The 26,447-nt window shown below is 44.1% G+C and overlaps 1 protein-coding gene across 3 annotated transcripts in view; it reads right to left on the bottom strand.

The window, feature by feature from the left end:
* The window catches only part of ARHGEF9 (Cdc42 guanine nucleotide exchange factor 9), a 240,944-nt gene that overhangs the window by 207,839 nt on the left and 6,658 nt on the right, over window positions 1–26,447 (bottom strand). The window contains exons 2-3 of one of the 3 annotated variants that reach the window (XM_031944668.1): window positions 17,866–17,929; window positions 4,698–6,428 (exon numbers count right to left, since the gene is read on the bottom strand). In XM_031944668.1, coding sequence (XP_031800528.1) covers window positions 4,698–6,371 — 1,674 coding nt within the window. In that variant the 5' untranslated portion in view covers window positions 6,372–6,428; window positions 17,866–17,929. The remainder of the gene's footprint in view (window positions 1–4,697; window positions 6,429–17,865; window positions 17,930–26,447) is intronic. The other 2 variants (XM_031944669.1, XM_031944670.1) reach the window with 2 other exon arrangements.

Genomic DNA, 26,447 nt, shown 5'->3' with positions numbered 1-26,447 from the left:
TATAGCAGGGCCTCAGTTTCCTCATCTAGAAAAGGAGCAAAAATAGCATCTCTAATTTCTACAGGATGTTCCAAAAGCTTTAATGCAGTCCCACAGTGTTACTAGCTAAAAATAGCTGACTTTTGGGATACCCTGTATAGGTTTGGAACATATTTTGTATGCCTCATTTCATGTGATCCTCACGACAGACTTGGGAGTTTATTGTACAATTATTATTCCTATTTTATAGATGAGGAAACTGAGACCTGGAATAAGTAACTGATTTGGCCACAGTTCCACAGCTAGTCAGCGTCATTCCAGACCACACTAACCTTTTCTCTCAACTTCCTTAATCCTGAAAATCTGTGGAAAGCTCTAACATTCTGTGTCCTTTGAACACAGCCTAAATCTAGATGGAGTCCTATATTCATTTCTAGGTTCCACAGTTTAAGATGCCACTGAAAAGCTAGTGAACAGTTAAAGGAGGGTGAACAGGATGGTAGAAGGGTCAGGCCTCAAGACCTAGAGCTGGAAGGGGCCCCAGAGGCCATTTGGTCCAACTCTCCCATTTGACAGAGAAGGAAACTGAGGACCAGGGAGGGGGAGTTGCCTAAGAAGACTCAGGTAATAAGCAGTAGAGATGAGGTTTGAACTCAAGTCCTCAAAAATCCAAAGCCATTTTTGGTCCAATTTTGAAGAGGTTTGCATATATTCCTTAAGAGTTCAAAGTTCTTCTTTTAAAGACTTTGTTAGCCAGGTGTGATGGGGCCCGCCTGTAATTCTACTCCCAGAGTGGCTGGGATTGCAGCTCTCTGACTTTCTGAGCAGCTCTCATCCAGGCTGATGGGTGGCTGTGCTAAGTCTTACTAATCTGATGAAGCCCCCAGAAGTGGGGAAACCCCTAAGGAGGAGGCAAAGCAGTCAGACAGCGCTCAGATTGCTCCATCCTTGCACCTTATGTTCTCCAAGCAAAATAGCACCAGTTCTCTTTGACCCTTGCGCAGCTGTGGAATGCAATGGACAAAAAATGGCTTTGGATTTTTGAGGGCTTGAGTTCAAATCTCATCATCTCTACTGTACAATTCGGAGGTTTCATGTCATTCCCATTAGCCTGGCAAAGGGGACAAGAGATAGGAAGGATCGATGCTGGGGAGGCTGTGGAAAGAAAGGTTCACTGATACATTATTGGGGAGTTGTGAATGCTAACAAGCCTTAGGAAAGCCATTGGGAATCAGGGGAAGAAAAGTGACTATAGTTTTTATGTCCGTTAACCCAGGGATCCCATTAGTAGCATAGGAATACCCAAGGGGTATGAGACAGAAAAAACAAGATCCCATCCACTCCAAAAACCTTCAGGGCAGCACTGGTAGCAAAGGAGCCGGAGCAAAGTATCTGACTATTAACTGGTAAATGGATGAACAGACAGAATGAAATGGTATAACTCGGAAAAAAATGACAAATGGGAAGAAGTCTGAGAAATATGGGAAGATTTCTATCAGTTCCCTTGAGCAAATAAGAAAAACCAGGAGAAGGATATCCACACGCCAACCGTGTAAAGAAAATGAAAATGAAGCCATCTCCAGTGCAGGTTCCAGAGAAGAGATGTAGAATCTCACCTTCCTTCTTAACAAACATTTCACTGTCCACCTCTATTTGGGATCTGATTGATACTAATGAGGAAGAACTGTTTGATGAAGTAGAAATGGCAAGGATCTTGGGGGGAAATGCTCAGGCGAGTTTTGAGTCTGTGACAGAGGAAAGAGAAGCCTTCATAGGGCTGACTATATACCTTAGATTTGGGAAGAGCAGATTTCTAAGTATCCAGTGAAAGGAGAGATGGAATCTTATGGAATAAGACCTAAAGGGGACAGCAGCTCAGAAGGAATGGGGAATTCTGGGGAATTCAATTCTGAAGGCACATGGAGAAACAATTCCGGGGAGGAGAAACGGGTGCCGAGAGACCAATGTGGGACATGCAGAGAACTTACTGACCACCTGAAATAGGCAGATGGGGAGACCAAGTCAATTTTAGTGACTTTTGAAGGCTCAGGACGACACAAAGGTGGTAAACTCAAGGGGCAGAATGAGAAGTTCATTTTTAGACATAGCCACAGCTGGTCAGGCACATCAATTACAAGGGCTTCGTTGTTCTTTGGTTGATTTCATTTCTGTTTTTCCTGGTTGCCGCATGGCTCCCAATTCATGCCATGCTTCTTTGGAATTCGGTCCTTTCTCTACTTGACCTTTGTTCCTGCCAGGGAGGGCCTGGCATCCTGCCCAGAACACAAAAGGCAAATCCATGTGGTCCTCAAAGAGCTAAATCTCTTCAGCCATCACTGACAATACATGAAGTTCCCCAGGAAGCCAGTAGATGGCAGAACTAGACTTCTTCCAAAAGTTCCTATACTGAATTCTAAAGGGGTGGTGAAATGTTGATGACTATACTTGGAGCTAGCTGAGAGTGAGTGTGTGTGTAGTTTGGGGGTGGGGATGTAGTATGTGGAGAGAGAGAGAGAGAGAGAGAGAGAGAGAGAGAGAGAGAGAGAGAGAGAGAGAGAAAGAGAAAGTGTGTGTGTGTGTGTGGGGGGGGAGTAATTAAATGAAACAAAAGTTACCTGTCCACCATTATCTCCTATAGTTTTCTCTCCATACTACACTATAGTCAGACACCCTTTTTCTGAAGCCTTGAATATAGGCCCTCTGATGACCCTGACTATGCTTATACTGTCCCCTCTGCCTGAAATGCTGTCCCTCCTCTTTGCCTGCTGAATTCCTGCATAACTGCCAAGAAGCTTTCTTTCATTTCCCCCTGTCTGAAGCCTCTGGAGTTGGAAGGCCCGTGTTCAGGTCTTGCCTCTACCACACACTGTGTAACCTTGAGTAAATCACTGCCCTCGGTGCCCCCAGGTGACTCTTTAGGACTTCCAAATTGCAAAAGGTGGTGATGTTATGGTGCGCTAGATTGAGCCGGGGCCCTGGACTCGGGGAAAATCTGAGTGAGTTCATCTGGAGGACTGAGTTTCATTTGGGAAGCACAACATCTCAGGAGGGCCATGGACAAATGGGAGCATGTACAGAGGAATGATGGCCAGGATGTTTCTGGGAATGGAAACTCTGCCATGCAAAGTTCAATGGAAGGAACTGCGAATGCTTAGACTTGAAAAGAAAAAACTCAGAGGGGAAGAAATGAGAGCTCTCTTCAAGTACCTGAAGGGCTACAAAGGATGACCTATGTTCCAATGGATTCCAGAGTTAGAACCAGGAGATAGAAAATTCAAGGGAGTGTGTTCTGGTTCCATGGTAGGAATTAGAACTCTTCTAAAGAAGAACAGGCTGGGGAGGGAGAGAGGGCTCTCTTCACTGGAGGTCTTCGCAGCTTGGTGCCCAATCGGCAGATATGTCATCAAGAGCTTTCCTACTCCTCAAATTCATGATTTCTAAGGTCCTTTCCAGTTCCCGATTCTGCAAGTCTGTTAATGCTTACTCTACAATAATTCCTTGCACCAACAGCCACCACCTCTCTCACTCCAAGCTTCATAGGTGACTCTTTGTCCTATTCATAAAGGAAGACCATTGCCTTGGGAAGGAAAAATCTGGCATTCCTTGCTCTCTCATATCCTCACATTAGATAGCCACGGTCAGACCTCCCCCAAAACATCAGGGTAGCAGAATGCCCTGATATTTCCCCTAATCCATGTTTAAACGTCCATGCCTCTGGTCTTACCTCCTCCAGGATACCTTGATTTTTTTCTACAATCTCCTTCTTCCTTTTTTAATACTCTTGCCATTCACCGGGCACATCTTTGCCTATTTCCTTCTACCATTCTTTAATTGTTCCATTAGTGAGCATGCCGAGGGAGATGTGGCTTTCTCGTCATGGTACCAAGAGCCCTGATGATTAGGGTCTGGTAGCCTACAAATCAGGAACGCTCAAAGGGTCAGAATGTCATTAGTCTGGGACAGTCACCACCACCCAGGCCTTTGGTGAACACTGGACCTGAGACTCCAGAGCAAAGCAGGGAAAAAGATGCCAGGTTGCCACAGATGGACACACAGACACCACATTCACAAGGGAAAAGTTACCAAATAACCAGGCTCCCCAGCCTAGCCCTTCTGCTTGCTCAGTTCTACCTTCTGAGTCTAATTGGTTTCTCCCCACTCCTTACTGCTAGCTTCCTGGTCGCCAGCTCAATAGACCTGGCAACTCCCCAACTGAAGAGATTTGATTTTTCCTCCTCACGGTATAGCCTGACATGATGTCGGCCAGAGAGCAGCCACAGAGCCAATTTCAAATCATCTGACAATTTCTAAGAGGAGGAAAAACTCATCATTTTAGGTTGGCTTGGGAGCTTCTCTGCCAAGAGGCAAGGACAAAAATAGACGACCTCCAGAAGTCGTCTTGAGGCCTTGTGGCCTGAAGTGAATGGACAGGCTTTGGAGAGGTCAAGCAGAATGGGAGGAGGATCTAGGAGGTTTTAGCACTAAAGGTGATGCGGAGGTTTCAAAAGCTTTGCACAGTCAAAGTCACAGAAGGATTGAACGTTAGTGCTAGATGAGGTTTTAGAATGCAGCACGTAGGAAGCCAAAGTTGGGAGATGGTAGAAAATAAAATAAAGTGAGGCCTGGACGGTGTCCAGCAGAGGCCCTTAAAATAGAGAGCATGCAGTGAAAGGACTGGACACAGCCTCAGAGGTGGCACTCTAAGTCAGCCATCTTACCTTCCTGTTGTTGATTTCAGTAAGGGACACAATGGTACACAGGCTCATCTGGAACGGGCGGCATTTGGGACTGTACTTCAAATGGCCTGCTTCATCCAGGAGCTCAAAAGAGTCTTGTTCTTCGGTCTGGCTAAGGCCATCCTCTTCCCCCTCCTCTTCCTCTTTGACATGAGTATGTCCCTCTTCACAGGCCAACTCGCCCACAGTCTGCCATGACCCAATAGCTTGGTTTGGTCCAGAGGACTCTTTAAGAGTTTGTTGGTCTGCGATTTTTGGCTTTTCATGCAAGTCTTGAGAAGAAGACTGAACCTCTGCGAATTCATGGCTGTGTAGATGGGCAGAAGGGCCTGCTGAAATGTGATCATCGTTTTGAAGGGTTGAGAGAGAGAAGATAGGGACATCAGGCTGCGAACAAGAAGTCTGGCTCAAATCTTGGGTCTCACCGTTCAGTCCCAAAGAAGAAGCAACATGGACAGATTCTGCATCTGGACCCTGCTGTCCATCCCCTCTCCAGGTGGACTCTTGCAGCCCGGAATGATCCCAAATCCCCGAGTCAGGAGACTGAAGTGACAGCCTCTTCAAGAAGGAAACTGGGACCTCCTGCAGCTGAGATGAAGATTTGGCTTCTTCCTGAAAAGCTGTTCGGGAATACCCTCGCCACTTTCTGGCCACTTCTGCCATGTTGGTAAAAAATCTGAAGACACCCCCAAAGTGTGTGGCCTTGTTAGTAGTACTGCTTTCCTTTCTCAGTTGGCTAGGGCTTTCTTCATGGCCCAACTCAAAGTCCAAATATAGAGCTGAATTCCCCGTCGCACCCTTCGTGTCCTGGAAATCGCCATCTGGGTCAGCGGCTTTAGGGTTTTCTTTGCTCACCAATGAGATCCCTTTCAGGTAGTTCCAGACGTCTGAGGTCCTCCTGCGACGGTTATCCTGGGGGAGGGTCTGGCACCGCTTCCGACAGTCCCGGGCGGCCCGCGGAGAGTGGGATACAACATTCACATCTTCCTTTTTTGTGTCCTCCAGCGCTCCAGGATGGATCATTTCCTTGTCTTCGTCTGTCTGCATATCAACATCCTGGAGGCCCTTCCCATCGCTGGCTTTCATTTCAGGGTCTGGGACGCTCAGCTCCACATCTTCAAAACAGGCTTCCAGGCCCTCTGTGTGCCCGGCATAGGAGTGGCGATAACGATGGTTATCTGACGGCCTCTTAACTCTGTAAAGGTCCTTCTGCCAAAGGCCATCTTCTTGGTCACCGAGACAGTCATGAACAGATCGGGCTTTGAAACTCCTCTGAGTGGCACTCTTGCACAAACTGGAAGATGATCGGAGTCTCTTAATGGATTTCATCCGGTCCATGAAAGTGATTTTGGGTTTGTTCTCCGATGTTTTTACAGGGCCTCCCAAGACAATCATGGACTGGGGCCTCTTCCCCTGGACCAGAGGCCCTTTCTTCCGGCTAACAAAATTCCAAATCTTGTTGACTTTAGCTTTCTTCTTAAGCCAGCTCGTTTCTTCTTTTGAATGACCGTCTGCCTTAGCAGAGAGCTCCAGGTCGCTGAGCTCCATTGCGCCAGCCACTTCTATGTCTGCATTAGTCTGGCTCAAGATCAGGCCCGCACACCCATTGGGTGCATGCTCAGACTGGACATTGGGGCAGCCATCAAGGGGCTCCATGATAACCAGAGAAGGGGTAAGGGAAGGGTCCTAAAGTCATGGACTTCCAGGTATTTCCTTTAGAAGGGAAAAAAAAAAAGGGAATGATATTAGAGAAGGCAGCAAGTACAGATGCATTGGGCTCATCTCGGTGAAATATACACAATGACCCGAGCTCCCCAAATCTTCCCAGGACATTAGTATTTTGACAATGCAGTACAAATAGCATTAATAACATATCGTCTTGCTGTCTATCATGTTATAAGTTTTTAAAAAGTAATATTAGCTAATATTTTCTCTAGCCTTGTAACATTTGCCAAGCACTTTAAACATGCTACCTGATTTGATCCTCACAACAAATTCTGGGAGGCAGATGATATTTATTAGCCTCATTTTTCAGGCAAGGAAACTGAGGCAAGTAGCAAGCAGTTAAGTGGCTTGTCCAGGATCACACAACTAGTAGGTGTCTGAAGCCAGATTAATGTTCAGGTCTTCCTGACTCCAGGCCCAGCACTCAACTATATCAGTAGTTCTGAAACTCTGGGGCCTCAGTACTCCTCTGAAGATTCCCCAAAGAGCTTGTGTTTTACGTGGGTCTTATCTATCAATATTTACCAGATTTGAAATTAAAACCTCGAGGACCCCCCCCTTTTTTTGACTTAATATTTTTTCCCAGTTACATGTAATGATAGTGTTCAGCATTCAGTTTTGTAAGATTTTGAGTTCCAGTTTTCTTTTCTCCCTGTCTTCTACCCTCCCTTCCTTACCTCCACCCTTCCCTTCTCTCCCTCTCTCCCTCCCTCTTTCCCTTCCTTCCTTCCTTCCTCCTTCCTTCCTTCTCTCATCCCCAAGACAGCAGGCAACTCCAAATAGGTTAGACATGTAAAATCATGTTAAACATATTTTCCTTTTAATAGTCTTGTATGAAAGAAGAAACAGACCAAAAGGAAAAAAGACCATGAAAAAAATAGTGAAAATAGTATGCTTCAATTTACATTCAGTCTCCAGAGTTTTCTGCCTGGATGCAGATGGCATTTCTACTGGAATTGTGATGGATCACTGCATGAAGTCTGTCACAGATGATCTGCCGCATAATGTTGCCGTTACTGTGTACGACTTTCTCCATCGAGGCCCCTTTTAAAGAGTTTTAAGGACCTCAAGAATCCACAGTCCATGCTTCAAGGACCACTGCAACGCATCACCCAGCTGCATCTCAAAGGCCTTCCTCACCATAATCCTGTGTGAGTCATGAAGAGGCTAAACTCACAATCACCCCGCTAGAGTCAGAAACCCTGTGTAAACACGAGTCCCCAAGACCCCCTGGCCGGTGCTGACCCCTCTCCCTCAGACATATCAGCTTCATACTTCAGAAAATGCCAGTCCAAGTCCTAGGATCACAGGGCTTAGAGTTGGAAGAGAACTGAAAATGCCTCATTTTACAGTTAAGGGAATCTCGCGAGGCCCAAAGAAGTTAAGCAATTGGCTCAAAGTTACACATGGATTTGAGCCTGGAGTTTTCTCATAAATCCAATGTTCTCTCCAATGAGACCCTAGATAGGCCATCTATTAACTGTCAAGATGGGTAAGTGACAGCTTCTATGAGCTTCAGTGTTCCCAGCAGGAAAATGGAAGCAACAATCCTTTCTTTTTGTTTGTGTTTTGCTGAGGCAATCGGGATTAAGTGACTTGCCCAGGGCCACACAGCTAGGAACTGTAGAGTGTCTGAAGTCAAATTTGAACTCAGGTCCTCCTGACTCCAGGGCTGGTGCTCTCTCCACCGCGCCACCTAGCTTCCCTGGGAATAAAAATCCTTAGTCAGGAGTCTCACTGGGTTAGTATGAAGATTCAATGTGGCCTGGCCCAGTAAGGGGAGACTGTGTTGTTATTATTGGCATTGTCATCTAGCAAAGCATCAATAATTAAAACTTAACTAATGAAGACATTTATTTTGGAAGAGGGTGAGCTAAAAATCAGCTCTCAAGCTATAAATCCTCCTGAGGGGCAGACTAGATATTATCAGTCACTGATACCTCAATGAGAATCAATGACAAGCTCTTACAAAGTACAGGGCCTAGGGCTAGGTCCCGGGTTCCCAAAAAAACAAGTATGGGGCATTAGATGACACTTACCAGCTGTGTGACCCCTAGCAAGTCACTTAATCCCAACTGCCTCACAGAAAAAAAAAAGTAAAGGTTCTCAGCGTCTCTCTGAGCTTTAATAAAAATTGGGAGAGTGGGGAAGGAGAGGAAGACTCTCTATTTCCAGAAGCCTCTATGGGGAAAGCTCCCACCCAGGGAACAAGACTTCCATTTAAAGAAAGGTTTCAAGATGGTACCCTTGGGGACCCCCCACACCCTAGGACCCCTACGGGGAAACCCTTCCTGATTGCACATTTCAGGAGGGAATGAAATTCCATAACCCACTTCAGGAAGTGACACTGAGAAAACTCACCTTCAGATGGGAAGCACAGCAGGTCAGAGATAGGATCTTGGAATACAGTGTTGGAGCTGGGAGGGGACCAGAGAGCTTCAGGGGATTTAGAACAGAATGTATCAGAGCCGAGATAGAATGAAAGTGGGGAAACACAGAATGTCAGAACTGGCAAGGAGCATCTTTGTTTTAAGAGCCCTCCCGGTCTCCATTCTATGGTCTCTGGGTCAGGGGCATTCCTTTTAGGACCAACTACGTGGCACAGGAAAATCTCAAAGGCCTTATGGGAACAGTAATCCACAGGAAGCCCAATTTTCCATCCTCGCCTTAAGGAACACAAAGGCCTTGTCCTTGCTCTGAGGTGGGTCCCGCTAGGGAGCGAAAGGCAAAACTGAGGCGAAGGAAGAGAAATCACAGCCAGAGAACAAAGAGAAATCTCCAGCAGAAGGGAGAACCGGCCCCTAGAGACTGACCTGATACGCTAAGGCAGTTGGCTTCTGTCGCCCCAGACAGAAGGAAAATGATGAGGCCCACACTGGAGTTCTTGAAAAGAAGGGAAAGAGGAAACAGATGTTTCAACCTAGAGAACCAGGATAATTGTTCCTCTGAAGTACACTATCACCTCAGGGAGCTGAACAAATAAACAATGAGCAGTTTGGACTGAGTCTCTGTATGATTTGGGTGCTGGCTGTCATGAGAGATATGATAAGATAGATATTTCAACAGCAGAAGGAGGCCTTGTGTGGCCAGGGAGAGCCAGAGGTCAGTCAAAAAAACAAAGACTTTCAGAGCTGCTAGGAACTTTCAGAGAACATCTTCATTTATCCTGCACCACATTTGAGAGATTAAGGGACATAGGGAAGAATTTACCCTCCCACTTACTTCAGAGATGAGGAAACTGAGTCTCCCAGATAATAGAAAACAGAAAAGAACAATATAATTTGAGGTTATTCAAAAATAGAAAAGAAGTGAACAGCACAACCTAGAAGCAAACAAACAAAGCCCAGTGTTCAGAGAACCCAAGAGCACTGAAAACTGGCTGAGATGCCAATGTTGGGGAGGCTGTGGCCAAACAGGCTCACTAATATACTGACATCAAAGTCGTTCTGATCACACCTTAAAAACAATTTGCAGTTATGTTTGAAAAGTGAATAAGTAGATGATTTCCTATTCTTGGTCCCAGACATCCTGCTAAGTATATACCCCAAAGAGCTCAAAGACAGATAGAAAGGTCCCATATATGGGTAAGTCAAGCTAATATAATAAAAATGACAACACTGCTTAAATTATCTACTTATTTAGTGCCATACCAAGCAAACTCCCAAGAAATTATTTTACAGAGCTAGGAAAAATAACAACAAAATTCATCTGGAAGAACAAAAGGTCAAGAATTTCAAGGGAACTAACGAAAAAAAAATCAAATGAAAGTGGTCTAACTGTACCAGACCTAAAACTGTATTATAAAGCAGCAGTCATCAAAACCATCTGGTTCTGGCTAAAAAACAGAGTAGTCAATCAGTGGAATAGATTAGGTTCCTAGGACAAAATAGCCAATAACTCTAGCAATCTAGTGTTTGACAGACCCCAGCTTTTGCCATAAGAATTCACTGTTTGACAAAAACTGCTGGGAAAATTGGAAACTAGAATGGCAGAAACTAGGCATGGACCCCCACTTAACACTGTATACCAAGATAAGGTCGAAATGGGTTCATGATTTAGACATAAAGAACGAGAATATAAATAAATTAAAAGAACATAGGACAGTTTACCTCTAAGATCTATGAAGAAGGAAGGAATTTGTGACCAAAGAAGAAATGGAGACCATTACTGAACAAAAAATAGGTAATTTAGATTATATTAAGTTAAAAAGTTTTTATACAAATAAAAGTCATGTAGATAAAATTAGAAGGGAAGCAATAAACTGGAAAAACATTTTTACATTCAAAAGTTCTGATAAAGGTCTCATTTCTAAAATACAGAGAGAATTGACTCAAATTTATGAGAATTCAAGCCATTCTCCAAATGATAAAATGATCAAAGGCTATGAACAGAAAATTTTCAGATGAAGAAATTAAAACTATTTCTAATGATATGAAAAGTGCTCCAAATCACTAATGATTAGAGAAATGCAAATTTTAAGACACCTTTCAGAACGGCTAAAATGACAGAAAAAGGTTAATGAGGAATGTTGGAGGGGATGTGGGGAAACTGGGACACTGATACGTTGTTGGTGGAACTGTGAATGGATCCAAACATTCTGGAGAAAAATTGGGAACTCTGCCCATAGGGCTATCAAACTGTGAGTATTCTTTGACTCAACAGTGTTTCTACTGGGCTCATATCCCAAAGAAATTTTAAAGAAGGGAAAGGGACCCACCTGTGCAAAAATGTTTATGGCGGCCCTTTTTGTAGGAAACTGCAAACTGAGTGAATGCCCATCAGCTGGAGAATGGCTGAATAAGTTATGGTATATGAATGTTAGGGATATTATTGTTCTATAAGAAACCACCGGCTCCTGTCTCAGGAGCATACAATGCTCAGCCGCATCAAGATATCAACACTATGGCTAAAAGGGATGGGGAGGGAGCTATTCAGCGGTACAGCAGCTATACCAAGTTTCCAATACCCAGCTGGGCGGGCAGTCTGAAAGCAAAACTCAACCAACACGAATGAGAGTTGCTAAGAGCTCTGATTCTGGAATCAGCTTATCTCCCACCAAGGAACAAAGGCTATCCGTGCCTTCGCTGTAATTCTTCATCTAAGAAAGCTGCTCAGAGTGGGACGAGTTCAAAAGACTTAGACACTTAGCACACGTCTAAAGCAAGCCTTGAAGCTGCATCTTCCTAATTCCTGTCAGCTCTCCCCCTACTCTGATACTGCTTCTCTGGAAGAGAAACAGCCACTCTTTCTGCTTTAGGGTCCCTTCTAGCTCACTCATTTCAGATTCCAAGATCCCAACAGCCCGGCCATTCCATGTTCCAAGGTCCATTCCAATGCCCCCAACAGTCTAGGAACTCTACAAAACCACCGGGGTTACCTCCAAAACCAGCAGCCACTCCTGCTTCTGGCTCACTCTCAGGGCCCCGCCTCCTGCTGTTTTTCCCCAGAAATGAATAATGGCCCCAGATCCATTCACCAGATGGGGCTGAAACTAAATGAAGCTACAGCTTTAATATCTCTTGGCTATTGTCTCATTGTTCCCTTTCTCTCAGTTTTGAAATTCTCTGTGAAACAATGAGGTTCTAAAATTGGGCATCCTATTACGTGCCAGAAAATTTAGAGCCGAGGACCCTGGGGCCGGATACCCGGCTGATTGTTTAGGATTTCCTGAATTTTTCTAAAGTCAAAGGGGCCTGAATTGGGAAGGAGGGTGGGGGGGGGGAGCAGTGTGATACTGACAGGTGGGCAGGCCTGTATTATCCATGAAGACATCAAGCAGACCTCTCTCTGGCTCTCTCCTCTCTCAGAGATGGAATCTGAGCCCACATTCTATGACCTCAGAGCCATTCCACCTTAGCTTTCGAGGGTCTGGCCATGGCTCCAAACCAAGAAAAGCTGGGCTCAAATGGAAGCTCTGCCACACAGCTTCCATGGGACTCAGAAGGCCTAGGCACAAACTCCACTTCTAATGCTTACTCTCGTATGATCTTGGCCAAGTCATTTCATCTCTGTGGGAGAAGGGGGTTCTCAGTTTCCTCATTTGTAAAATCAGAGGGTTGGACTAGATGGCTCTGAAGTCCCTTGTCCTCCCTTGTACCTCTTTCCTCCTTTTTAAAATGTGGAAGGGAGGGGATGAACACTATGATCTCTAAGATCCCGTCCAAGAAGGAGGTTCTGTAGTCCTGCTCAGAAAGAATCATAGATCCACAGATCATGGAACCAGAAGGAACCTCAAAGTTCGCCGAATCAGGTTCTCTCCTTTTACAAAGGGGAACAGACTTGCCCAGGGTCACACAGCTAAGAAGCGTCTGAGGCCGTATTAGAATAGAATTATGGGGGTTGTCTAGCCCAAGCACACGGAGACCTTCCCTGGCAGAATGGACAGATGAGAAAATGTGTTCTGAAGGCTGCTGAAGCAGCTGCTGTGGAGCACTTAGAGCTCCAAGCATGGAAGACACCAAGGTCAGTCACTGCCTGCCAACACACTAGCAGCCACTCTGACTTTTGTCCTGCCCCTGGACATCAATGGCCCAGGAAGAGAGAGTGACGCTAACAACTTGGTGCAACTCTGCCTCACTGAAGTCCAATTCGTGTGTAAGTCATCACCTGTGATGTCACTGGTACTCTTTGGAAAGAAAGGATGAATAATCAGAACATCAAAGACTCTGTCACCCTGCCTCTGTCTTCTACCCTTGCCTCCTCAGTCTCTGTGACTCCTTGGGCACGATGTACAGAGTCAGAGCAACTCTGGCACCGAGAAAGGGCAATCTTATCAAAAGGGGCACCAGCAAAGAACACAGGAGCTCTTAAAGGAGTCTTGGTTTCCTCATTGTCGCGTGAGGACAAAGCTTTAACTATCTCTTCTTGGTGGGGCTTGGTAAGGCTCAGCTGAAATGATAAAAATCAAATGCTACGCAATCATTTTGTTCTGTCCAAGTCATTGTCCAAGTCTGTCCAAAGTCATTACTTTGGAGAAGACTCTTGCCTGCTAACCTGGGCAGCTTTAAGTCAGGAAATCGCTCACAATTCTCTAGCACTACAAGGTCTAAAAATGGCTTTCCTCCCCCCAAACCTGGCAAGGAGTCATGCCAGTCTGATTATCTCCATTTGACAGCTAAGTAATGCCGGGACCCCAGTTCAGACTAACCTTTGCTCCAGGGATGACCTGGATTTCTGGATCATTGCTTAAAATAAGAGCATCACACACAGAGACGGAGAACACCTAACAATATCCCATAAGAATGTTTTTGCCACAACTGGAAATGACAAAGCGGCTGCCTGTCTCTTGGGGAACATTAAACAAAGTGTACGGCACGTGAATGGAACCTTAGTAGCCTGTAAGAAATGATGACTGTGAGGAGGAAAGAGAAGAAAAGGCAAACTTACATGAATTGGTAAAAAGTAAAGCAGACTCAAGAAAGTGATTTTCAAAGACTGCATCAATGCAGATGGAAAGAACCACCACCTTAAAACAATCAAAAATAAATATTGTGAAACGACCCAGAACAAGCTAGGCTCCAATGAAGAGATATGAGAAAACATGTACCTATAGAGAATATATACCTATGCGGAGATGGGAGCGTCATGGCTATGTAACATTGCATAACTTTTCAGATTTCCCCCTATGTATCGATTAGTTCTGCTGATTTTCTCTTTTCTAAAAATATACTTATTTAAAACTTAAACAAGAAAACAGAAAAAAAAGAAAACACTGTCATGTGCACAGCACAATATAAGAGAGGATTCAACATACGTAACAATAAATTTTCATTTCAAGAAACTATATAATAATAAAACATTGAATTCAAAACTGTCCATCTTTGCTTCCTTGAAGGTTTTCTTTTGCTCTCTACTGTGCATTTTTTACTTTTATTCCCCTTCCTTCCCCCAAGTTGACTATAGTTAAGTATGAATACATTTATGTATACATATATAAGCAGACATATACACATATGGATATATATGGATACCTATAATCATACACACAGATACATCTATGTAAGGTTGTACAACATTTTTTGTTCTGTTTTTCTGAAGGTGGATAACATCCTTCTTAGGGTCCAAGTCTTTGCATATTTTTCTAAGTCTACGAACTCATCATTTCCTACACCACAGCAATATTCCAACCGTCTACTATCTAGTTGTTTTGAATAATCTAAAACAATATTAATATGGCTGATATATAATGCGGATTTCTCTTTTGATTGAATCTTTTTAAACTTGGACTTTGTTTGAGGTCAATGATCACTACCCCTGCTTTTTTTTCTACTAGATTCTGCTCATGATCATATCTGTGGGTATCTCATTTCTTTTACTTTAGACTTTCTCTTCAAAAAAAAAATTACCACTGGGATTTACAATAAGAATTACAGACAATATAGCAGCTGTAGTTTAAAAAAAAAAAACGTAGCAAAAGAGCTGAGTTACAACCACAGGTAACTTAGCAAAGTTAAGTATAATCTTACACATGTATATATATATATATATATATATATATATATATATATATATAGCTTGAAGGATAAATACACAATAAATAATTATAGCTTAGAATGTGAATGGGATGAAATTACCCATAAAACAGAAACAGTCGATTAAAATTTTGAATTCAAAAATATGTTGCTTTCAGGAAACATAAAAATGAGAGACACGCAAAGATAAAATAAAAGGCAGCAACAGGATTTAATATCTTTTTTTAAAAAAAAAAGCCAGGATGGTAATTATGATGTTAAAGTTAAAATAGATTTAATCAAAAGTGGAAAAAGAAAACTATACTATGTGTCTGCAATATCAATATTGTTTTAGAACTTTTAAAATACCTAGAGAGTATAAAATACCCAAACAGACACAAACACAACACCATGTTTTATAAAAATAGGTCGAAATAATTGAAGTACTATCAGGGGAAAAAGATGTAAGGGAAGAAGATTTAGCAGTATCAGATCTTAACTATAAGGTGAGAGCATTGTTGAAGTATAAAAAGAATAATTTTGATTATTTTAAATTAAAATTTTCTTCTACAAATAAAACCAATGTAGCCAAGAATAGAAGGAACATGGAAATTTGGGGGGAAAAACTTTCATAGACAATCTCTCAGATAGGATGTGATTGGGTTGGAATATTGCTGAGGTGGAGGAAATGAAGAAATGGCTGCTTTAGAAAAACATGGACTGAATCTGACTTAGGAAGGAAGATGTTATCCACTTTTTTTTTCCCCTTGAGGTAATTGGGATTAAGTGACTTGCCCAGAGTCACACAGCCAGGAAGTGTTAAGTGTCTGAGGCCAGATTTGAACTCAGGTCCTCCTGACTTCAGGGCTGAGGTTCTATCTACTGTTCCATCTAGCTGCCCCAATGATATCCACTTTTAAAGAAACAGATTAATAGGAGGAAAGAAGTTCAATACAAGCTTACAGATATGGGAGTGAACGTGTGTATATGTATGTTTACAGAAATCTATGTACATGTATATATATCTCCACATTCAATTGTAATTTTCATTAACGTGGGGTGGGGGAAGAAGAGGAAAAAAGTAAAGTTAAAATTACACAGCAGAGAACAAAAAGAAAAGAACAAGGAAGCAGAGAAAAAGTGACCAGCTTTGAAAACAATATGTAATATATATTATACAGGTTTTCTTGAAATGCAAATGCATTTTTATGTTGAATCCTCTTATGATCTGCTGTGCACGTGGCTATTTTTTTCCTTTTCAAATTTTGTATTTGTTTAAAAAAAACACCCCCCCCCCCTCTGTTAAAGGGGATGGATCTCTAGGAAAAAGTGAGAGAAGGATATAGGGAAAATTAGGCAACATAAAACTAGAACATAGCAATATATACAATAAAGATTTATTCTTAAAAAAACAAAACATTTGCCTGGCATCTTGCAAATCTAATAAAAGGCTTTTAAACAAAAAGGAAAAAAAAGTAGGAGGAAAACCTACCTATGTTTATATACAAGTTAGAAACTCTAGAAAGAAGCTACTGTATAGAAAAGGAGATTAGCAGCAGAGACCCAAAAAGGCACACAAGCAAAAATTCAAAAGAGAAAGGATCCATTAATCAAATGTCCAAAATATGAATTACAAGCAAGAGGACCAAGTCACCCTCGTGGGCACCCCTGAGACTTGGTGAGAGGAAAGGCATTCCTGCAATAAAGCTCTGAAGATGCACACAACTTAACCCAAAAGGACCCGAATAAGTAAAAGGGTTTGAGCAATAATGTCTCTTAAGATGAAATAATCAGGTGTGAAAATCAAGGTTCTAATGGAGGAAGCACGATAGAAAGAATTGAGTGAACGCCAGATGAAATAGAAACAATACTGTCATCAGAGTGCAGTACAGACCACTTGGTCAGAAAGGGGAAATAGATGCAGAGTTCATAAAAGAGATCATAGATAATGTGGGAGTGATGGGAAACTTCAATTACCCAGACATCTATCTGCTAGAACTCTACAGCTGCCAAATGTAGAGTAGCAAATGGGAGAATGTGCTCGGTGAAAAGAGGATGGGATTTAGAGTGGGAGTGGGAGTTTGAATTCTGGATCCTTTCCCTCCTGGAGCCTCAGTTTCCTCTTCTGTGAAACAAGGAGACTCTAGGATCCCTTTCGGCTCTAGATCTAGGATCTCATGACTCATGTCCTTGGGCAAGAAATTCGGCTTCTTTGAATCTGCTTCTCTGAGCAGTAAGTGGAGAAGTTAGTATCTCTCCCTGTATCCCTAGGGAGTCTACGAAGATCAGATAACATTCTATCTAGCAGAGTCTGAGGATCTTTCCGAGAATGGACCTAGAAAAGCTGAAGGCACCATCATTATTTTCATTTGCCATTATAACAAAGGAATTTGCTTAAGGTCCCACTGTGAATCAGCACCAGAGATGAATTGCAAACCTAGGAAGAAAAGCCACGGCGGGGGCTCTGTATTAGAGCTGGGGATTCGGATGGGGAATCGGCAGCTTTCCCAGAGTCAACCCTAAGGAACTGGAGGAGGCAGGGTGGGTAAGGTGTAGTGAAGGGAAGGTGCCGTACGTATAGGTCCACAGACCGAGAAACGAGAGCTGCTTTCTCAGAACAGGGAATGTCAGAAGACACGGAACAGAGAGAACTAAGGGGATGATTGATTACGCCAGGATTTGGACTCCACTCAAAAATAAAGTGAGCTTGGGATTGCCTAACATACCAGTGATCTTCTCTCTCCCAGACAGTCCTACGCAGACTCTCCCACCTCCCAACTTGTAATGCCACCCACGGCTTGGATTATGGAAGGGGAACACACTCTGGGTGGCTGGACGAGGAATCTGCTCTTCCCCCTTCCCATTAGACCAGTATTATTCCAAATAACCCATGGTTAAAAGACCTTCATTTCAAAAATATTCATACCAATTTAGGAAAAAAAAAACAAAAAACAAGCATTTATACAAGCACCTACTATGAATTGATGGAGATGCAAAGGCAGAATCGAGATGGTTCCTGGTTCTCCTGCAGTTCACAGCCTATCGATAGAAAGAACACACTTGTATAAGTAAGTGTAGAGTTTTTTGGGTTTCATGTGAATTTGTAAGTGGAGAGGCATTATCCCTTGGGATATTGCCTTGGCCAATAGTCCTTCCCAATCAGTGTAAATGACAAATTCCCTTGAAGCAGTCTTATTATTTGAGTTGACATAGCATCTTACTATTGAGCTGGTGTCCTTAATAACATATAATTATATATAATTGCACTGTACATTTGGAGTGTGAATTCCGATATGTGCCTGCGCTCAGGGTATTCCCGTTAACCAGGACCTGGCTCTATGGGCCGGTGGGAAGAGATAAGGAGAGCAGAGAATGAGCTCAAAGACAAAGCTACTCATACCTCCCGAGAGGAAGGCGATGGGCTCCAGCTGCAGAATTCGCCGTACCTTTGGGACGTGGCCAACAGGGAACAGAGTGTGCCCGACTGCAGATTTGCTGCAAGGACTGTGTTTGTCTTTTTTTCACTGGTGTGAGGGGCAGGGACTAGTGATAATATTGCCCCCTCCCCGCAAAAAGAAAAGAAAAAAGGTCCAGTAAAGCATTTTTAAATGTAGACGAGAAGGGAAATCTACTCTACAGTTTCCAAAGCAGGATGAGGATTGATTATAAGCTTCTTTGAAAAGACATGTTGCACATAATAGTGTCTGGCAGCAACTATCTCGTGCACACTTGCATCCTCCAGCTGCCAACTCTCTCTGGTCTCTCACGGTGGCCGGCAAATCTGCCCCCTCTCTCCCTTTGCCAGCGGGGTTACCATTTAGGCTCTCGGCACCTCTAGCTGGGACTCATTCGGTAGCCTTCCATCCCAATTCATTCTCTACCTCGTCTCCCTTCCGCAGTCCTGCCCTGTGGGCCTGGCAGGTTCGTGCCCACCGTCCGGGAAGCCAAGGGTAAGTGACTCACATGTAAGGAAGGCTGAAGGCGGCATTTAGGGGGTTAGTGGGCGCCTCCTGCCCCACCACACCCTCCCAAGGGCCCTGGCATCATCCTTGGCAAAAGGATAGCTCCAGTGTAGTAGGGCAGGGATCAGACTGGCCTAGTGGGATGGGAGCACTCTGCAGCCAATAAGGATGAAGGGGGAAGCGTCTAGAAGGCTGCAGCAAACGTCACACCACTGTCCTCTGCTGGACAGAATCTAAACTGCAACTCACTATCTCAAACTCCATCAGTCACTGCCCCTTCCCCCAAAAAACAACCCATAACACATTTCCTGGAGAGAATCACAGAAGCTCGATTCAAAGAGATCATTAAAAGCCACCCAGTCCAAACCTTCGGGAAGAGGGATTCTTTTTCTAACTTCTCCAACAAGTGAAAAATTCAGACTGCACGAATACCTCCAGGGACAGGGAGCTCACTACCTTCCACACAGCAGGCCACTGCTTTTTGAGCCAGCACCGTTAGGAAACTCTTCCTTATCCTAAGCCTCACTGTTCTGCTCAATGAGAGTCAATCCTCTTGTTCGAGGCGAGGAGGGTGGACTACCACTTGGAAAACCGCCGGCCGTTCCAGTTGGAGGCGATTCCCAAGAGGACGACTTCATATACAGGAGATGATGATGGCGGAACGAATGTGTCAGACAAGAGACCTGGGTTCAAATCTCGACTCTAAAACTTGCTCGTGAGGTGAATATCGAGCAATCCCTTTTCCTCTCTGAGCCTCGGTTTCTTCATCAGTAACTGAGAATAGTATCCCCTGCCTCTCAAGGGTGGTATAAGCAGAGTATCTGAAACAGGAGCTTCCGGTAACTGATCGGGCTGCATTAGCTGAAGACTTTCTGTGATGAACCCAGGCCACCGACTTCCCTTCTTTTCATGTCACTTAGAACATTCTGGGAAAGATCCAGGGAAAGGAGAAGGCGGAGGGGGAAGCCCAAGGCCTGGTGAACAGAAGGGTGTGGATGAGGCATCTATAACAGGCCCTGAAAGTGCTCATCGCAGCCATCCAACGGCTCAGCACACACTGACCCGCATGATGAGGCAGCAGCCAAAGCCTTTGCTGCCCAAGGCCATTTTCTTTTCCACATGGACACCTATAGGGATTCTTTCAGTCCACCCTGAACCCCAGTCTAGTCCAAATCCTCTAATTTATGGGGATGGGAATAACCCATCTTCAGATGGGGAAACTGAGGCCAAGGAAAGGAAGGGTCCCGTATCCAGGGTCACACCAAGACCCTTTAGCTCTAGAATTGGAAAGGACCTCAGATAGTCCAAACCATCATTGGACAGAAGGGGAAACTGAGGCTCAGGGAAGGGATTTGAATCCAGGTTTTCCTGACTCCAAGACCAGTGCCTTAATCCACTGCACGTAGCCTTATGTCTAGCAGATGCTCTGTGGCTGGCCCCAAGTTTCCTGAGGGCAGGAGTTGTGTCTCATGGTTAGGACAGAAGGGGCCTTGACTGTGCTGGAGTTCAGCCCCCTCACTGTACAGAAGAGGAAGCTGGGACTGCAGGGGCCGGAGTGATTTGCCAGGGTCATCACAGGATCCTAGACCTAGAGATGGAAGAGGCCTTGGAGACCACTGAGTCCCACCCCGTTATTCTCTGTAAACTGAGGACCGGGTGGGTAAGGTACTTAACCAGAATCAAAGCTGGCAAGCCTCGGGTCCCCTAACTCAGAGACTGGCTCTCTTCTCAAAACACCAAGTCTGGCCACGGAGATAGAACCACATAGTAGGTTCTCAATGATACCAACTGAATTGGAATTCTCAAGTATTTTCTCTATGACTCAAAGAGGAGGAAGCAGGCGTGACTTTTCTTTGGCCCCTCCCTGTAAAGGGGAGGCTCCTTTTAGCCTAGACCCAGCACAATTCCAAGAAGACCCCCGCTCCCCCTGAGGCTGCCAGTCTCTAGGCAAATAGAGAGCTTCGGGCAGACAGGTGAGCCCTTTACGGAAGGGGATTGAAGGACAGGAAGCGGCCAGAATTGGGGCAGGAAGTGGAGTTGCTTTCTGAGGCTGAGTGACCTTGCCTCCTGATATTACTCCTTGTGTGATTTGGGGCTAGCCACTTCCTCTCTCTAGGTCTGAGTTTCCTCCTCTGTAAAATGAGAGGACAACCTAGACGGTTTCTGAGGGCCTTCCTAGCTCTAAAGTTATAAATCCTTGCCCTGCCACGGACAAGTGTTTGATCTTGGATAAATCACTTCCCCAGTCTAATCCTCAGTTTCTCTTTCTCCAAAACAAGATAAGTCTCCACAGCTTCTAAGCTCTCCTCTCTCTCCTCCCTCTGTCACTCCCTCCCACTTAGGCCCAACTGTGGCCCTCAAGCGCCCTGCCTCTCGCCAGGCCAAAGGTGAGGGGAAACAGACGCTGCTCTTGCTGGAACCTTCAAGGTGCCACAGGTCCAGCTAGATCCCGGAGCTTCTGGAAGGGCAGCCGGCAAGCCTGGGCTCTAGCCGAACAGCCTTGCTTACCACCCACTCCCTGAGACCTCACTGAGCTGGTCCGCCGGCTCTCTTCCTTGCCAACCAGGGCTGGTGAACAGGGCAGGATGAGGCAGGTCTACCTCCCAGCTCCCAAGCCTCCCTCAGCCTGCTACTTCCTTTTGCACAGGCTCTCCTGGGCACAGTAAGGGTGTGTAAGAGAAACGGGGCGGTAAGAACACGAGGGGTTGGAAAACGAAAGGGTGGAGAAATGAGGCAGTGATACAGAGGTAGGGATGGGGTGGTGGGAATAGGGGAGGGCAAAGAAATGGAAGGTAATGATATGGGGGTGGGGACCCGAGGCAGGGAAACGAAGAGCAGGGAAATGGGGTGGGGACATGAGGGTTAGGAAATGGATATGGGGGAATATAGGATACAGGAAAAGGGGATACGAGGGGTAGAGAATGGAACATGGGAATAAGGAGAGTTGGGAAATGAAGGAATGATTTCTATTTCCCTCCACTACCTTCTGGGAATCCGAGGTGGCCATAAGACCCAAAAGCTATTAAAACTGGGCAATCTGTGGCCACGTGACCTTGAGGTCACTTTTTCTCTTTGGTACTTGATTCCATCATTTCTAAAAAGGAGTATTTCATCCAGACAGTCTCTAATCCCTCTAGCATCGACATTTTGTTATCAGGAGGCCCCAAGAAGCATCTTCTCTTTGTCTTTCCTCTGGGAGCCCTTCTTGTCGCTGCTTCTGCCTTGAGCCCAGGTACCCAACTTAGCTCTAAAGACAGCTGGGGGGGGCAGAGAAATCACCTATTCCATCCTTCATATCAACACCAGCCAAATTGGTCTACTCTAAGAGGGCTGAGCCTGGCACCCCGCTGCTCAAAAAGCTCCAGTGGCCACCCCCTTTCCCCCTCTGCTTGAACTCCTCATTTGGCCCCATTTAAAGCCCTTCACAATTGCCCATTTCCAGACTGGTGGCACAGCTCCAGACAACATGGTCTTTCAAACTGCTTGTTCTTTAAAGAAGACACGTCATGCTTCAGACCTAGCACAGGTTGTACCTCACACCTGGAATCCTTTTCCTCCTCCCCTTTGTCCCTTAAAGTTCCTTTCACAGTTCAACTCAACTCCTACCTCCTTCAGAAAGCCTTTTCTGACTTCTCAACTTGTTAGTCTCGCTGCCAATTTCCTTTAGAGAGACAAAGGAAGAGATAATAGATGCAAGTCTGGCCAGGAGACAGACAGACAGAGAGGGGGTGGAGGGTGTCAAGAGGCTAGATAGGGGAGAAACCTGCTATCTCATACAGGATACATCAAAACGGAGTTTTTAAACCTATTAAAACTTAACAACTTTTGAAATTGTGTGTGTGTGTGTGTGTGTGTGTGTGTGTGTGTGTGTGTGTCATTTAGGCACTTATCTGTGAACAAATATCTCCTCCTCCCCAAGTAGAAAGTGAGCTCCATAAGGTCAGGGCCTGTCTCCCTTGTATACAGCTATCCAGAAAACCCAACACACAACAGACACTTAAGAAATGTCTGGATGAGAAAATGTTAGGGATTCTTTTCCCCTTCACTCTCCACCCCCACACTATATGGCATCCCCTTCCTAAAGCTAAGCTGTCTGAGGGCAGAGCCTAATTACTCTTTTAGTTTTATATCCCCAATACCCTCGAAAGTACTTGATCATGTTGGTAGCAATGAACTGGATCATTCTCAGGTCATCCTCCTGTGGGACTGCGAGCTGACCTTGTGAGACGGGACCACGTTCAGTGAGGGCCACAAGCACTGTTCCTTGGAGGATTGGGAGGGCCTAGGCCCACTGAGTATTCAGTTACTTCAATGTTTTCCACCTATCTGAGCAGAGAAACTGAGGAATGGGTGCTCTGATTGGGGTGGGAGTGAGCAGCAAACCCAATTGTGAAGACCCAAGGCCTCTATGGGGCACTGAAGTTAGGGTCCCTCGGCTCCAGGAAAGAGGTAGGAAGACAGAAGCATTAATGGTACACACCCTCGCACCTGGCCCCCAACAGAATTCCCTCAGAAGATTGGAACCCCTAGGACCCTGGAGGTTCCACCCATCCCTTTCAGTCTCTCTCAACCTCGAAGGTCCAGAGAACAATGGGAGGTCTTACTTCCAGCCTAGTTTAAGTTGGAAGCCTGTCCAGACAGGATGGGAGACTTAAGCCCCCACCCCTGGCTACACATTATTCAGCTCCTCTAAAGCCCTGGTCCCCCAGGATGGGGGAAACAGAGGGCAGGGAAATCCAAAAGAAGCATTGGTCTAATCTCCAGGACCTGGGCAGGGCAACAATTTGGCCTCCCAGATCCTCCCCTCCCATCCCCACTGATGTTTCCATAAGAAAGTTGACTTCCTTGGGACTAACTGTAGGCTCCCCTTCCTCTCACTCTCTCCAGTACTAAAATGGGGGTGGGGTGGGAATGAAGTCCCTTAACTTCCCCAGGCCTGCTTCCTCCCTTGTGTGAGGAGGGGGATGGCCTCCATAATCTCTAAACCCTTTTCTAGCTCTAAACCTCCTGGTAGTCAAGAGTGCTAAATTCCTTCCATCTCAAATTATGAAGTGGAAAATCCAGGCTGCTTTCTGACCCCTTTTCTCACTCCCCCTTCATTATTGCTGTTGTTGTTAATAATAATAATTGTTCCTTACAAAGTGTTAAATCATTAGAGTCGATAGAGACAATAATTAGCTAATTTAGCCTGGTTCAGTGTGATTGATCTGATCCTACAAGGAGATGTTATGGGTCAGAACTTGAAACAGGATACTAAGTGGAAGTGAGGAGACAATGTTTAAATCTAGTTTAGAATTGATTTAATCCTACAAATAATCATGACTATTAAAGCTCCCATTTCTCTAGAGCTCTTGAATTTTGCAAAGCACTTTCTTGACAAGCCTGTGAGGTCGTTAAGACAAGCATTATCACCCCTATTTTTTCAGATGAGGAAACTGAGGTTTAGGGAGATATATAATGGCACAATGGGTAAGAGTACTGGAGTCATAAAGTCTCAAATTCAAATTTCACCTCAGATACTTTCTAATTGTGTCCCTAGGTTGTCACTTGACTGCAGCCTGCCTCAGTTTAGTCATCTGTAAAATCTGTCTCCCAGGGCTGAACAATGACATGAGCCTCAAAGGAGATAATTTCTGTAAAGTGCTACACAAACCTTAAAGCACCAGAGACATGTTAGCTCTTTTTCTTATTAAGGCTTGTTAATTATTAAAATTGCTGATTATTGATAATTATTTTTGATTATGGTTTATTAATATTGTTTCTTATTGAAGCTTGTTAATTATTAATAATTATTTATTAAGGTTTATTATAATTATCAGTTGTTGTTTCTTATTGTGGCTTAATTATTAACATTATAAAGAGTTGTCAATTATTAAAGTTGCTTATTATTAATCATGGTCTGTTAACTATAATTACTAATTATTGTTTCTTATGCTATCATGAACATTATTATAATGTATTAGTTATTAAAATTGCTTTTCAACAACTATTTCTCATGTTTTTATTGTGATTTCTTACTGCAGTTCATTAACATTATTTATTGTTAATCGTTAAAGTTTGTTAATGATTAAAATTGTTTATTAATAATGGTTTCTTATTGTTAGCATTATTTATTATTACGGTTTGATAGCTTAATCGTTGATTAATGTTTCTTGTTTTGGCTTATTAATTATAAACATAATTGTTCATCGTTAAAGTGTTCAATTATTAAACTTGTTTATTAATAATTAACAAATTAATTATTAAACTTAAATTAAAATTATTAAATTACATAAATTGATTATTAAATAATTTAATTATTAAACTTGTTTATTAATAATTACTTCTTATTATGGTTTCATATCGGGTTACCTCCAATCTGAATGGGGTAGCTGAAGCTGTTCTTTCAAGGCCTCCTCTCCTCAAAGCTTCCTTCCCTCTAAACATAGCTAGCACCATATCGGTAGCCCATTTGGGACATGAAAAAGTTATCATTATTGGTAACACCACCACTAAAAACAATGACTAACATTTCTATGGTGTGGTTTTTCTTACTGTACATACATGTGTGCGCACATACACACACACACCCATATATGTACATATACATACATGCATACAGAGAAAGAGGGGGGAAGAGATGATGTTCCAAAAAGTTTAGTGGAGCATTAAGTCGTTAAAGTTTAAAATGGCACCGAGAGATTTATGTGTGCATACCCAGACATGTATATACAGACAAATGCATATGTGTACACACACTCACACACACACGTTACACATGGGCTATGCATACCTGTATGTACATGTGAGCTGCACAATATGCACTGCGTATGCACACACATATGTACGTGCAATTTCACCCACACAGCAATCCTGAGAGGTGGGTGCTATTATTAGCCCCATTTTATGAGGATAATAATAAATTTAAATGGTTTAAGTAGGTCACGTTGGGGTTGTTTCAATTGCCCATCATAATTTTTATTTTTATCCTTCTAATTATATTCATTTCAAACTTTGCTTGAACAAGTTCTTGGTCCACTTTTACACGATCCACTGATTCAGAAATGATTCCCACATGAATAATAAGTCTACTCTGTGTTGGGGGAAGAGAGAGAGGAAGAAAGAGACAGAGATAGGGGAGGGAGGATTCAAGAGAAAGGGAGAGATAGAGCCGGAGGAAATGAGAGGAGAAAGAAAGGAAAGGAGACACACACGGAGACAGAGAGGAGAGAGAGAGATTGGGAAGCGAGAATGTTCGAAGAATCGAAACGAACAAAATCCTGAGAAAGATGGGCCAGGCAGGTAGGAGGGAACCTGGAAAGAGAAAGGCCACAGAAAGCCAGAAGGGAGAAAGTATCCAGGAGGAAAGGGTTGGTCAACAGGGCTAAATGCAGCAGCTCTATTGCTACATGGCCCCAGGGGAAAAGCATCTAATTGAGCAATTAGGAGATTATTGATAACTAGGGTACAGAATATTTAGATGCTCTGTAAAAACTCTGTGAGGGGCAGAAGACAGTGCGAATAGTGGCTACTCAGTGAGTAGTGGGTGGGAGACTTGCCCTGAGAGTGGGGAAGACCTGAGGCGCCGTCCTGCCTCTGACGCCTCCTCGCTGGGA

This window comes from Sarcophilus harrisii, chromosome X (assembly GCF_902635505.1).
Source record: "Sarcophilus harrisii chromosome X, mSarHar1.11, whole genome shotgun sequence".
In the NCBI taxonomy this organism is placed as follows: Eukaryota; Metazoa; Chordata; class Mammalia; order Dasyuromorphia; family Dasyuridae; genus Sarcophilus; species Sarcophilus harrisii.
The sequence above is the reverse complement of the archived record's forward strand: the minus strand, read 5'-3'. Positions and strand labels throughout refer to the sequence as shown.